Source organism: Phoca vitulina, unplaced genomic scaffold (assembly GCF_004348235.1).
Source record: "Phoca vitulina isolate PV1807 unplaced genomic scaffold, GSC_HSeal_1.0 scaffold98, whole genome shotgun sequence".
In the NCBI taxonomy this organism is placed as follows: Eukaryota; Metazoa; Chordata; class Mammalia; order Carnivora; family Phocidae; genus Phoca; species Phoca vitulina.
In genome coordinates this window covers 1874825-1887955 of record NW_022589801.1, presented here as the reverse complement: position 1 = coordinate 1887955, position 13131 = coordinate 1874825, and the positions used below count along the sequence as shown (strand labels likewise).

The 13131-nt window shown below is 50.4% G+C and overlaps 1 protein-coding gene across 9 annotated transcripts in view; it reads right to left on the bottom strand.

The window, feature by feature from the left end:
* The window catches only part of INPP4A (inositol polyphosphate-4-phosphatase type I A), a 130833-nt gene that overhangs the window by 16485 nt on the left and 101217 nt on the right, over positions 1–13131 (bottom strand). For all 9 annotated transcript variants that reach the window (XM_032397323.1, XM_032397324.1, XM_032397325.1 and 6 more), the window contains 6 exons: positions 10534–10566; positions 6519–6691; positions 5372–5495; positions 4295–4421; positions 3849–3989; positions 1431–1528 (listed from right to left, as the gene is read on the bottom strand). In XM_032397323.1, coding sequence (XP_032253214.1) covers positions 1431–1528; positions 3849–3989; positions 4295–4421; positions 5372–5495; positions 6519–6691; positions 10534–10566 — 696 coding nt within the window. The remainder of the gene's footprint in view (positions 1–1430; positions 1529–3848; positions 3990–4294; positions 4422–5371; positions 5496–6518; positions 6692–10533; positions 10567–13131) is intronic.

Genomic DNA, 13131 nt, shown 5'->3' with positions numbered 1-13131 from the left:
TGGCCCGTGTCCCAAATCACAAGGCCATTGGTGCCTGGGCTGCTCTCCTTACCCCCCAGCCCTGCCCCCTCTGTGCATCTGCAGGCTGCCAGCTCGTGTGGCCATGGCCAGCGCAGGCCCTCTGTCTCTCCACCACATGCCCACAGCTCTCTCTTCCCCAGCACCAGCTTACACCGCTGCAAGGGAGCGCGCTCGTACAGCGACTCCCCCTTGTGCCTCTCCTCTCCGCCTACCACACCCCCAGGTCAAAGTCGGAAGGAGAAGACTGTGCACAGCGGCCTGCACCCCTCCTCCAAGCCAATCAGCACACTTCTTTTGCTGATTCCAGACAAATCCCTGAAGGTTTTCCCACACCGCTTCCCTGCGAGAACTAAACTGACACCAACTCCCCTGCCTGGCCCAAGGTCCCTTGCAACACAGCATCTCCTATAGGACCCCTTGGCCGACAGTCTAAGTGCCGAGCCTCAGAGCCAGGCCAAGCCTTCCGTGCAACCAGTACCGACGCCTGCGTTGTCGCGGGCAGTGCGGGGATGTGCACAGAGCACGGCACGGCGCCAGGCACAGCAGTGACCCGGGAATGCGAATGAAGCCTTCTCCCATCTTCCTCCTCGGGAATCGCCCTTAAAGGACACTGGTGTTACCCAGCGACCGAGTCTGCCTCCTTCGCTCGGGGGTGCCCCCTCACAGCCGGGCAGCGCCAGCAGAGAGGCAGAGCCCATTCCTAACCAGGGTCTAGTCTCATTCGTCACTGGGTCCCGTGGTGCTTTACACAGGGCAGGTGTTCAGTAAGTATGAAATCCGGAGAGAATTCCCCATGCACAGACAGTGTGTTGAGCCCGGGGCCCCTGCCTGAGTCCAGGGGCACAGAGAAGGCTTTTAGCAGAGTGACGGCTGCCGTCACTCACCCCTGCCTCTGGGGACACCCGCACAGGGGCCCCCAGGTCCCCCGCACCCAGCACTAAGTGTCTGCCCAGCATCTTACTCTACATGCCACAGGGGGAGGCGCACGGGTTGCTCACTCCAGCGCGGCGCCGAGTGGGGGCCCTGCCTCTGTGACCCCACCTGTGCTACCAGCAGGAACACAACATACACCACTGGGATCACTGAACACCAGGGGCCGGGACAGCTTGTGAGAAAGCCCCGCAGTACCCAGGGGACAAGAAAACCAGCCAGAGAAGAATCAGCAAGGGCCACAGCCTGGGGGAAGCTTCTCCGCGGGGGGGGGACTCAAGCCGGGCAGAGTCTGAGTAGGTGAATAGGCTGCCGGGGGTGGGGACAGGGAGGCAAAGGGGTAATCGTGCGTGTGGAGGCAGCATCCGGATGCTGGGTGAGCAGACAGCCTGAGTGGCAGGGAAGGCTCCAACACCCAAAGTGATACAGGGCAGATGACAGGTGAAAAACAAACCTACCGTGAGTGAAGAAATACTTACAGTCCTCAGGCAAAACCTCCTTAAACTGCTCAAAGTAGGAGTTTAACCGCACCAAACTTTCCACGTTGATAACTTCTTGTAAAGATGTATCGCCAAACCTTCGGAGGTCAGACGGGGACACCATGAGTTCTCTCAAGGGTTAGCGCAACAGCTAACCTCTAAGCCGCTTTCCTCCTACCAAGCATGAGGCCATCTCTACCTTGTCAGTGACTTGTTTAAATACATTTCATTAGTGGGAACCATGCACATTTGTTATAGATGTGCCTCAAAGATGACCGCAACTCTATCTGTCCCAGACCCTCGTGCGGCATGCATACAAACCCCTCTCATGGACGCTCGCTGGGAGGCCCTGTGTCCTCCCATCCCGGAGGTGCTTACCAAAGGGGACAGCACTGAGGCTCTGGGCTGGGGAGTGAGGACCCAGTCCTGTACCTGAAGCGGAAGTCACTCTGTCTGCTCGATAACCACACCTGACTAGTTGCTCCTCCTGGGCTGTATGTGAGGCCCTAGCGCATGTCTCTCCATGCAGGCTCAACCTGTGCACACCTCCCAGGTAGCCAGGACATGCCAGAGGTGGTCATGCAAGGTGGTCATTAGGCCTGGATGCCCAGTCCAGCTCCACCACTGCCCTGCTGAGTGACCTCCATGCACATCAGCCTCTTCATGGTCCCAGGTCATCCTTCAGCGGGCAGGACTCCCTCCTGCGGGTCCATCACAGTCCCATCCACCCTGATGCCTGCAAGGGCTTTCCCTCTAGGTACCTGCTCCCTTGGGGACTGCCCCAGGACACAGTGAGCTGGGCTTATTTATGAGCTGAGGGGACAGTGTCCCAAAAGCGGATGAATGAGCAAAGACCTGGCACTCGCCAAGTCTTCCCCATCCCCACTGTCTCATCATCCTCCACCTGCCTCTCTGCTCTCTGTGATGTGGCCTTGCCTCAACCCTTTCCAGAAACTGCTCCTGCAGTCATCAGGAATGGCAGCTGCCAGACACAGGGAGCATCACTGTCCTCACTGGGACAACTCCCTGCCGGCCTCCTGATGCTGCCTCCTCTCCATGAAGTGGGCTCCCTCCAGTTCTGCTCATACCCTAGAGGTCTCTGCTTCCTGGGCTGGTGGCCCCAGCCTAAGCCAGCCTCCACCTGCCCCTGAGCATGACCTTTTTCCCGGTTCCTGGGCTCAGGGGGTGGTGGCAACACCCACTCACTACCGACCTGGAAGCCTAGGTCTGTTATTCTCTTCACCATCTCTTTCACATCCTGCCCAGCTGAAGACCAAACCCTCCATTTCACCACTGAAATAGTCCTTCAGTCTGTCCCTTCTCCATCTGTACTACCCCCTGCCTGATCCAGCTCACTGCCTCTGGTCTGGACCCTTTCCAACAACCTCCTCTTTATACCTGTCCCCCTCATATAAATTCCAGCACGTGAGCAGCAAGTGATCCACTTACTATGTAGATGTGATTGTGTCCTGCTCTACTCACACTTCGATGTCTCCCACCAGCCATACCACATTGCTCAGTGGGGGTGACCCTATACTTAGGGATCAATGGATAGTGACCATTGGGTTCCAAAGGCCCAAAAGGAAGATAGCACATCATCCTAGAGACCAAATTCCCTGCATAGCAAGTACTTCTAAATAACTTTTTATTCTAAAATGCATATGCCACATGAATATAATGATAAAACAGGAAAGATTTTCATTTACTAGTGGAAGGTCATTACACATGCCCAAACCCTCCTCTCCAACACACATGTGCGTGCACACACACACAGACATGCTTGCACGCACACACACACACACTTGCACACATGGGCACATGTGACTCCTCCCTGTTGCCTGGCAGGGGAACCTGGAGGGAGCTTACAAGACATAGGCCTTTGGAAAATCAAGGCAAGGCTCTCGCCTGGCATACAGGCCTCTCTAACCTCACTACTGCCCATCCCAGCCTGGGGCCTTGGCCTCCAGCCCCCACACGGTTTCTCCCCATCTGCCTTTGCTCACGCTCATTGACCTGAGATGCCAGGTCTTTCCTCCACCTCCTCATTTGACTAAATCCTACTTACTCTTCAAAACTCAATTTAGCCATCATCCCGTCCAGGAAGTCCTCCCAGACCCTCTCCCTGGGTCTCCCATTAGGACCCCTACTCCCTGCATTCATTTTCATTCTTGCGCCCACATCTCTCTCCTACCAGCCCAAGTCTCTTGAGGATACAGACCACATCTGGCTCATCCTTGTGTCCCCAGCACCAAACACAGGGCTGGGTCTATGGCTGCACTTCAAGAACACCGGCCAAAGGGGAGCGGGGGATGACAAAGTCTCTGCAGCGCTCAGAGCCTGAAGAGGGCTAATGACATTTTCTACATCACCACAGCGACCACTCCACCCACCCCGGGCCCCGTGAGAGCTGGCCCGCACCTCTCGGCCAGTGTCTGCTGCTCGTTGATGCCCACATTGAAGAGGACGGGCTGCACCCGCAGCAGCATGCCGCTCTGGATCTCCCGGGGCAGCGCGTCGAACAGGGGGCCCGGTAGTGGGATCCGCACGTTAAACCCATCACTGCAAAACAGTGAAGAGACGCAGAGGATGGGTGAGGGCTGTGACAGGGGAGAGGCAGGAGAGGAGGTGAGTGAGAAGAGGAAAACCAAGCTGGCCTCGATACGAGAGCGCAGACTGGCCGTCTGGCTCAGTCGTTTCCAAAGTGCTGGTCATGAACCTTTAAAGGTCTGTGAAACTAACACAGAAGACTATGATCAATGTCTTTAACTGAAAGAGACACAATAAAAAAATGAAAAGTACGTCACATGTAATGAACATAAATTTAAACACAGTGCTAGCTCTGACGATTAAAAAAATCTTTCTACCGATTTCCAGTGATGACAGGCAGCATGTCAGTCGATGCATTAGACGTGGCCTGAGTGACTTTGAAGGTCACGTTCCTCAGGTCCATGATTCCAAGGCTCATGTCCTCCAGCATGGCCAGCTCCTCACCTGGATGCAAGAGAGGGACAGAAGGCTATCAGGTAGAGGGGTCCTGCCACTCTTCCCGTGGGCTCAGCACGGCCACAGAGCTGGGCACGGATGGGGAGGTGATGGGATCAGGCGTGGCTGTGATCAGAGGGGGCTTCTCCGAGCCTCTTCACCAGCGGATTCATGTCTCCCCGCGGCCACATTCAGCAACACCGCTGGTGGAGACTCGCACCATGGTTCCCAGCCCTCTGCTGGGGAAGGACAGCGTGGGGAGGGAAACCACATGCACGGAAGCTCAGAAGGCAGAGCTGGCGCCTTAGAAATGGACAGAGACAGCCACACTGCACACTGTGGCCAGATCCCTCTACTCCGTGGGGCTTGGTATTTATTTGAGGTCTTGTAACTCCAAAGATGGACAAATACTTCTTAAAAAAAATTATCTATTTTTACCCTCTCAGAAGAAATAAACAGAAAACGAAAGTAGGGAGAAGAGAGTCTTTTTCGAGGGCAATTCGGAAATATCTATGAAATTTTAAAATATTCCTACCCTTTGACCCAGAAACATTCCCTCTAATAAGGCAGTGGCTGCAGAAATGGGCCCACAAGCGCACAAACACTTGTGTGCAGAGACGTATGGCAGCACTGTTTCCAGAGGAATAATTCAGAAACGGCCCACGTCTCACAGGAAATTAGTGCTTAAATAATTGTCATCCAACCTCAACTAGAAAGATCTTTAATTGTAACAACCACCACCAAGAAAACAAACGAAGGGGTGTGTGTGTCACTATACAGGACTTTTATTTGGTCCTTACATACTGTGATGATGTCTGGATTTATTTTAATCAGCATGTACGGCGTGTGTAATCAGAAAAATATTTAGGAAGAAAGAATGGGCACCACACACATCCGCGCTGCTCACAAACCCCAGGATCCCGGAGGCGCAGGGGGTGGGGGCGCCCCTGGAGTCTCACCGTAGGTGCTCAGCAGGCTCTCGAACTGGGCCAGCAGCCCGATGGTGTAGAGCTGCCGCAGGAAGCCGTCGTCATGCAGGCAGTTCCTCAGCTTGATGATGAAGCCACAGATGAGAGCAGTCAGCTGTGGGGGAGACACGAGGTGAGGCCGTTGTGGGGGGGCAGACACCTCCTCACTAAGTGGCTCCCAGCCCGCGCTGCGCCCTTGGCCCCGAGTTTCTCTGCCGCCACAGCTCTGGTTGGGTTGCAGCAGCACCCCTTCCCCTCCTCCACCTGGGGTGCAGGGGGCGCTTGGCTCTGAGGCCACACAGGGCACAGACCACGGGGAGGCTGTGCAGCACTCCAGGCTTGCTACTCCAATCACTCCCAAAGGCTCGTTAGGTTTTGGCTCAGCTTCCAACCCAACCTGCCTGGGCTTACTCCTGGGCTAGAACCTTCTGGAAGCCCAGAATTCATTCCCCACAGTGAAAAGGGCCTATATTATACTCATAGATCCAGACCAGCTCTGGCTGGAAACTGAAGTGATCACAACAAAGAACAGAAGTGAGAGAGAACACGGTCACTCTGCAAGTTACCTCAGGGGGAGACTTTCTGTGGGGATGGGCCAGCAGAACCTCAGAGCGTCAGCCTGACCCTCTGTCACTGTTCACTTTGCTAATGTGATAACTGGCATCTGCTAAACTTGTGACATTCACTTGAGTTCTTCCCTTCTCCAAAATCATTACAACAGTTGTGCACGAGGACTAAGGCACCTGCTGTTTTATAAACCAGAAAACACACCGCACTGACAGCAACATCCGTGTCTCCCTCACTAAGCTCCTTTGTGGGAAGAAGGGTGGCCAAGAGGCCTGGGCCGTCCGAAACCCGGCACGCCTCGGGCAGGAGCAGGACATGTGCACAACCCACCAGCGCCCGCCACTTCCTCGGGGAGAAGCAAGCGTGGACTCAGACCCTCTCATAAATACATACTTCTCGAGCAGGATTCCTCCCTCCAGGGTGAAATCTAGACCTCTCTAGTAAAGAAACTTAAGAGCCACAGGCAGGAGAAAGTGTTGCCATCCTTGGTTTTTTCAGTGTGAAGTGAGAAAGATTTTCTAAGGCTGTGTCTTCTGGGGGCAGAGGTGCCGGCGGGCCTGCCGGGGCTTACGGTTTGGCAGAAGACCACATCACGGCGGTACTGCAGGCTCAGGTACGTGGCTATGGTGGGAGCACTGTCCTGCATGAGCAGGAAGACCATCGCCTTCTTGGCCTTGTCGCTCATCATGGCCACGCAGTCTGTGAGGGTGGTCAGCAGGGGGTAAAGGGCCTCGCTCCATTCACCTGGGCACAGGGAAGGAGTCGTTTGAGGAGGAAGATTTTAAGAGTCAAGTTCCAGAAATTTAGCGAGTTATGTGCCCCTAAAGCCCCTGTGCCCCTCCTTCCACCTCCCCACCCCCTCTGCATCTTGTAATTCTGCTTCGCCCAAGCTCTGGCCCAGGACTGGCACCGAGTTCTGCCTGGAACCACCCCGGTCTCCAGCATTCTGGCCTGAAGCTTTTCCAGTAAATAAGCAGCAGACCTACTAGGGACCACTGACGTAGGCCTGGTCTCCCCGACCTATACTAGGGACTGTACCCACAAATGCTCGAGATTATTCCTTTTGAGGAAAATGACCAAAAAAAGCTTCTGCGAGTCATCTGCAAGTCACCACTGTTCCACCACCCAGAGAGAGAAGGGCCCCCATCCTCCTAGAGCAAAGGACACCCCCATCCTTGTGCAGCTGTGTGCGGCTGGGTTACAGTCTCACTTCCCACGTCTGTTCCACCCGGTGTCCCGGTGGGGTTTTCAGCTCTCAGAATGTCCCCCGCTTCTGCCCTCACTTTCTTCCCCAACCCCGACCTTCCCGCCTGGTGCCCTCTATTTCTGGTTTAGTTTTCTGTAGAGATACTAGGAAATTGTGACCCTGTACCAAAACAAGTTTTTAAAAATAGAACCCTGGGGTGGAAAAACAGAGTTAAAGGTATTTGGGGCTTTGGCTCTTTTTTGCCTTCCTATTTAGAAGGGATTTAAAGAGAAAAGACATGCCCTCATCGGTTCTACTTATAACAGGTCACCAAGCCCAGACATAGGCATTTAACCATCACCGCCGGGTGAGCCTGCCAGGTGCAGCAAATGCGGCACAGGCGGGGAGTGGAGCCCGGACAGCACACACCCCTTAGGATGAGGGGCGAGTCTCAGAACGGCCACAGACGTCATCGCACTGGGGAGAGGCCACGGGCCGGGCAGGCGGGATGGCCGCCAGAGGGTAAGCGCTGTCTTAGATAAACAGAATCTTGGATGGGAGATAAACAGAATCTAAGAGCCACAGAGAAGGGAGATTGGCTCCACTCCTCTCAAACTGTACAAGTAGCACTTTGTTGAGAAACAGATTTAGAGAAAGGCCTAAACTTGCAAAAGGACTTCCCTATACTCAGTGTTTGGTTAATGCACATTTTCAAGTATATGTAGCCATTCAAACTTTGGAAATTATCTCACTGTGGATGCGGGCACACTGTATGTGGACAAGGATTTGTGCCTGTGATGCAAAAAAAAAAAAAAAAAAAAAAAGCAGGCTTAAATTTAGAAAGTCTACAGCAGAAAAGGTCTTAGCAAAGAAGTCACGGTGACCAAGGAGTGAACAATGTGAGTCTCAGGCCCTGGTTTCTGCTAAGCAGTGGTGGCCATGGACAGGTCTCTTGCCTCCTTGGCCACATGGATCCTTTCTGGTAAAATGGAAGGGCTCTGCTAGATAACACCCAAGTCTCTTTCTTCCTCTAAAAAATCTCAGAGGCCATGTTTTTGTTCCTCTGAAGAACTCTGTTCACACGTGTAAATTTTATTCAGCAGCATCTATTAAGAAAGACCAATGGCAGCTTAGTTTTAATAGCCAAATAATTGGGGTTTCATTAACTAAGTCATTACCTAAGAAGTAAATGCTCATAGAGCAAGTAAGTGTTGCCAATTTTACTTTTACTTTGATTTTCCACTTAATATGCATGTACGTATGTAATTAATACGCATTTTAATCTGAAAATGGTCACAAAGTACAAGCGGTCTTTGCCGACTAAGCAAACCTTCTCCAGGCAATACTTTTTGACTTTACCTACTTCTCTTTCAAAAAAAATCCATTTAATATGACTTGGTTTTGTTCCATTAGGGGGAAAAAAAAAAACAACCCTGAAAAAAGTTGGGAGTACAGGAAGAGTGGCTAAAAAGCACTAGGAGCTTGTCCTGAAGAAAAGATGTGGGTCTGGGTGGGAGATGTGTCTGCCATCTGCCTGGAGAAGGGCTTAGACATGCCTGGATGGCTCCAGAGTTCAACAAGAGGGCCAACCACCATGTATGTAAAACCTGTTAGTGCTTTACCTTTCATCTGTTTTCTCATTTAATCCACAGAGAGAGGATTATTAATACAGGTAAAGAAACAGGCTCAGGGAGGTTAAGTGTCTTCCCAGACACACAAAAAGAACAAGCATTTGTATGGGTCTAACTCTAAACTCTATGTTATTTCTATTGTGTCAGACTGCTTCTGCCAAGTAGAGAGTAGAACTGGGGGGTGAAAATACATTTGGGGGGAATGTAAAGAAAAACTAAAATTAGAAACTTCCAGACAAAATGAATTTCAGGGACAGAAATGGGATGTCTGCCAGGACCTAGCTAAGTAAAGATATTGGGAAGTTAGATTTGATAACAGAGTCGTACTCTGCTCCTTTTGTCAAGAAAGTCTTGCTATGAAAAAAAAAATCAGTTCAACTTAACAGTGTCCTTAGGGATGTAGCTGATTCACTTTTGGGGGCAAGCTCCTTGTCTAGTTGCTAATCTGTTAATGCTCGATGACTGGTGGCTAATCCATGGACTAAGCATTCTACGTTTGGTAACTTTGAAGGGCTTTTTCAAATCCATGCTCTGCCTTTGTGGTTTTTTTTTTTTTCCTCATTAACAGGGGAGGGAGGGAGAGAAGGAAGGAGAAAAACTGAGAAAGAGTGAGAGAAAAAATGTGTTTGTGTTTTGACTGAGATAAAATAGAGCTCTCCAGGGAAAGCCAAAGGAACTCTTGGCAGGGGACCATTTTAGTCTATTGACATTAACTGTGGACAAGCCACCAGGGCTTCTAGAAATGACACAGCTGGTATAAAATTCATGGTGCTATACGAGCTGAGAGGGTTTGCTAAAACCGACAGGGAGAGTTTGGTAAATCCCCAAATCACTAGTTTACTGCACTCTAGATATAAAACAGGTGTCCTGCTACCTCACATTTATATCCAGTCAGAAATATGCAATCATCAGACTGATCGGGTAGCTGGTTTTGGGGGGGTAAGCAAAAGCATATTATTTGGGGGGGTCTCATGCTCACTCTGGGGAACCCACAAGCCACAACCAGGAAATTCAACATGAACTAGAGCAGGGGTCGGCACCCTTTTTCTGTAAAAGGCCAGACAGTAAATATTTTAGGCTCTTTTGAGGATGATGGGGTCCTTGTCACAGCTACTTGACTCTGGTATTGCCCCACAAAAGCAGCCAGACAACATGTGAATGAGTGGATGTGATTTCCAATAAAACGTTATTTACAAGAGCAGGCGGTGGACAGGACTCGGCTCAGAGCTGCAGTCTGCCGACCCCTGAACTAGAGCCATAAACACTGACTCCTACATGCAAAGGAGCAGAAAGATTCCATTTTTGCACTATCTCCAACTGAGCCTCTTAGCAATGCCTAAGAACTCTGAGCTGCATCCAGACTCAGAAGAGAGAACGCTGTGTCATTGTGAATGCTGCAACATTTGGGGGGCTACACCCCTTCCATGTAATGTTCACAAGTTCAGGTGGAATCACAGGAAGAATCATTTACAAATATGCCCTGTGCTGATTCAGGAAGTCCAACGCACCTGCGGACATAAATCGTCTGAAAAGGTTGTATGATGGGCAAGCGAGAAAAGCACATGTGGTAGCCTGCTTCAGGCCAGCATCCCCAACCCAACTGGTTCCTCACCAGACCTAAGAGAAGTTGCTAGCTGCCTCAAATGAACACACTCCTAAAATATTTTCCTAACTCTGGAAGCATAGGCAGTCTCAGATAATTCAGCTACAAACACTACCTGAGGATTAAAAAAAGACATCTGCAGAAGCCTTGAATGGAAACCACGTACCTGGGCTGGACTCGTCAGGAGGGGGGCTGCAATCTGCACAGAAATGGAGGGCGACACGGATGATTAAGGAGCAGCACAAAGTTCAAACATGAACAACTCAGCGCTTACAGCAACTGCATCGGCAGCCGGCCGTAAGGTGGCTCAGCTGAACAGAGAAGAGGTCGGAGGCCTGCCTGCCTCCTCCCCGAGAAGTCCCACGCGGGCGCTCGGCTGCTCTGCGGCAGCCGAGCCCTCTTGGTGGTAAACACTGACCGACGCACTGATTCATTCATTCATGTTGCTAAGACTTCAACATAAAATGCTCTTCAGGTAAGCAAACTAACGTATTACAATGTGATAAAGTGCCCACATCGATCACATTGTACATGGCGGAGCCCATGTTGGCTCAGAGCATCTGGAAGCACACTTGTAATGAGAGAGACTGACCAGCAAATTGATCATCCCCAATTCAGAGCCCGCTGCCCTGACTCACGAGTGGAACCTGGGCTGCAGACTGACATGCTGAGAGACCCAAAGGTTAGGATCCAGTGATGAAACCAATATACCACCCCACATCTATGCCAATCTTAAACATTTAAATCAAATTTAAAACTTTTATGATTTGGGGGAAGTCAAGAATTACAACGTCCCTCCAGGTCACACAAAGAATGCCAATTTTAATTCAATTTCACCTACACTGAGTCGCATTTCAGCAAGTGAAGTACTCATTTCAATTTTGTATTTCCCTTAAAAACTCTACAATTCCTTGGTTAACTGGGCGTGCCACCTGGAAGAAGACGAGTCTGGAAAGGGGTCATTTTATGTCTTCAGGGTACTGAAATGGGTGGTTTTAGAGCCCCCCAAATAGGTGGAACCAGCTGTATGGAGACGTTTACCAGCTGGGTTGCCCAGAGGTGGAGGTGGCAAGGGAACCTTCTGCTCTAGGCATCTTTGAGAGTGACTTCTTCCACCGGCAAAGGGGATAGAACAGAGCAAACGTGAAGGCCCCTGTGAGCTGAAGACTTCAGCCTCTTCAGCAGAGCCTAAGTACCCTGAGACCATCTGCCTAACAAAGAGAGAAACCCACAGTGGTGTGCGGTGATGCAGAACAGTGATTCTTAGATCTCTGTCCAGCTAATCAGAACTACCCCAGTCTTGAAGAAAAAAAAAATACAGATTTCTGCCTCCCCATAACCCTTCCTCCAAAATTCTGAGTCTGAGTGAGGAGGAAGGTCGAGGGGCCTGTTTTCATGATCTTCTGTGGTGATCCCAAATAACTGGGTTGTGACCATTCCCAAAAAGGTATTAGGGGTTAAACTCAAACTCAATCTTTCAGTCAAAGCAGGGAATGTGTGTGTGTGTGTGTGTGGTGGTGGGGGGGGAGGTCTCCTTCAGTACTCCTGGACCAGTGGCTTGTACCCTGAGATTTGATGACCACTATATACCTCCTCTCATCCTAGCACATAATCTCAGGGACATATGAACCTGGGGTTCAGGTTAAAACAACCTGGTCTGGGGTTTGAATGGTTCTTCAGCGATGAGGAGAGGATGAGTGCGTGCATGGCAGGACATGGAGGCCACCGGACGGGGTGGCTGTGGGTGGTGATGCAGAGGGGTGTGGGGCACTTGTGACCTGTGTGGAAAGCGGAAGAAGGAAGGCGACACTCCCGGAGCCTCTGTGGTTCCAGCTGGCGGGGACTCGTAAGTGGGTCCCACAGTGGTGCGTGCCTGCCAGGCAAGGCTCTGATAAGTTCTGTGGGAGAGCAAGCTAGAAGGCAGCATGACTCCTTAGCAGAAGATGGAAACCAAAGACTTAGGAGAGGGTGCAGAGCTGGAATGAAAAGTCATGATGCCTTTCAAAGAGGCACAGAGTTCTTTGTATATAAGTTGGTGTGAACACAACCTGTTCATTAGGCCAAAACAACTGGCCCAGGAAGTTGGAATGGTATAGAAAGTCACGACAAAAGCTGGGCTCCGGCCCTTGAGGGTAAGAGACCGGATAAAAATAAATAGCTCGCCGTCTCGTTCTCTCTGATTCTCCTGATCACATCCAGCTCTGAACGGCTTCCTAGCTATGCTCAAGATTTTTAAATTAGGATCATCCACAGTTAATTTAGTGGCATACGGTTTCATACATTTCTTTGAGTACTGATCAGCCAAGTTAGACTCTCTCAAATGTATGCTTCATATTCCCATGATTACAACAGAGCTGATTTGCATGGCAAACACAAGTCATACCCTAAATACCATAAATAAATGCTCATTTAAATAACTTGAAAACTGCATTTAAATTTGTCTACATTTGACCAATACAGGATGTTGCCTAGAAGGAAACTGACATTTAAGTTATGGATGTAACAGAATATCTGATTAAATAAACTCTCTCTGGCATTTTTTTTAAAAGCCCAATAAATTACTCTTTTTATATCTGCAGAAAAAATTTTAAATTACAAGCAAGACAATATTGAAGAGAAATGAGCAATGAGCTTTCAGATTTTTTTTTTTTAAACACACAATTTACATAAAAAAATGAGAAGACAAACAGGACAAAATAGCTCCATGAAACCAATCACAGGCTTGGGGAACTGAAACTACAGTCCTTCACAGATGGAAGGGTGG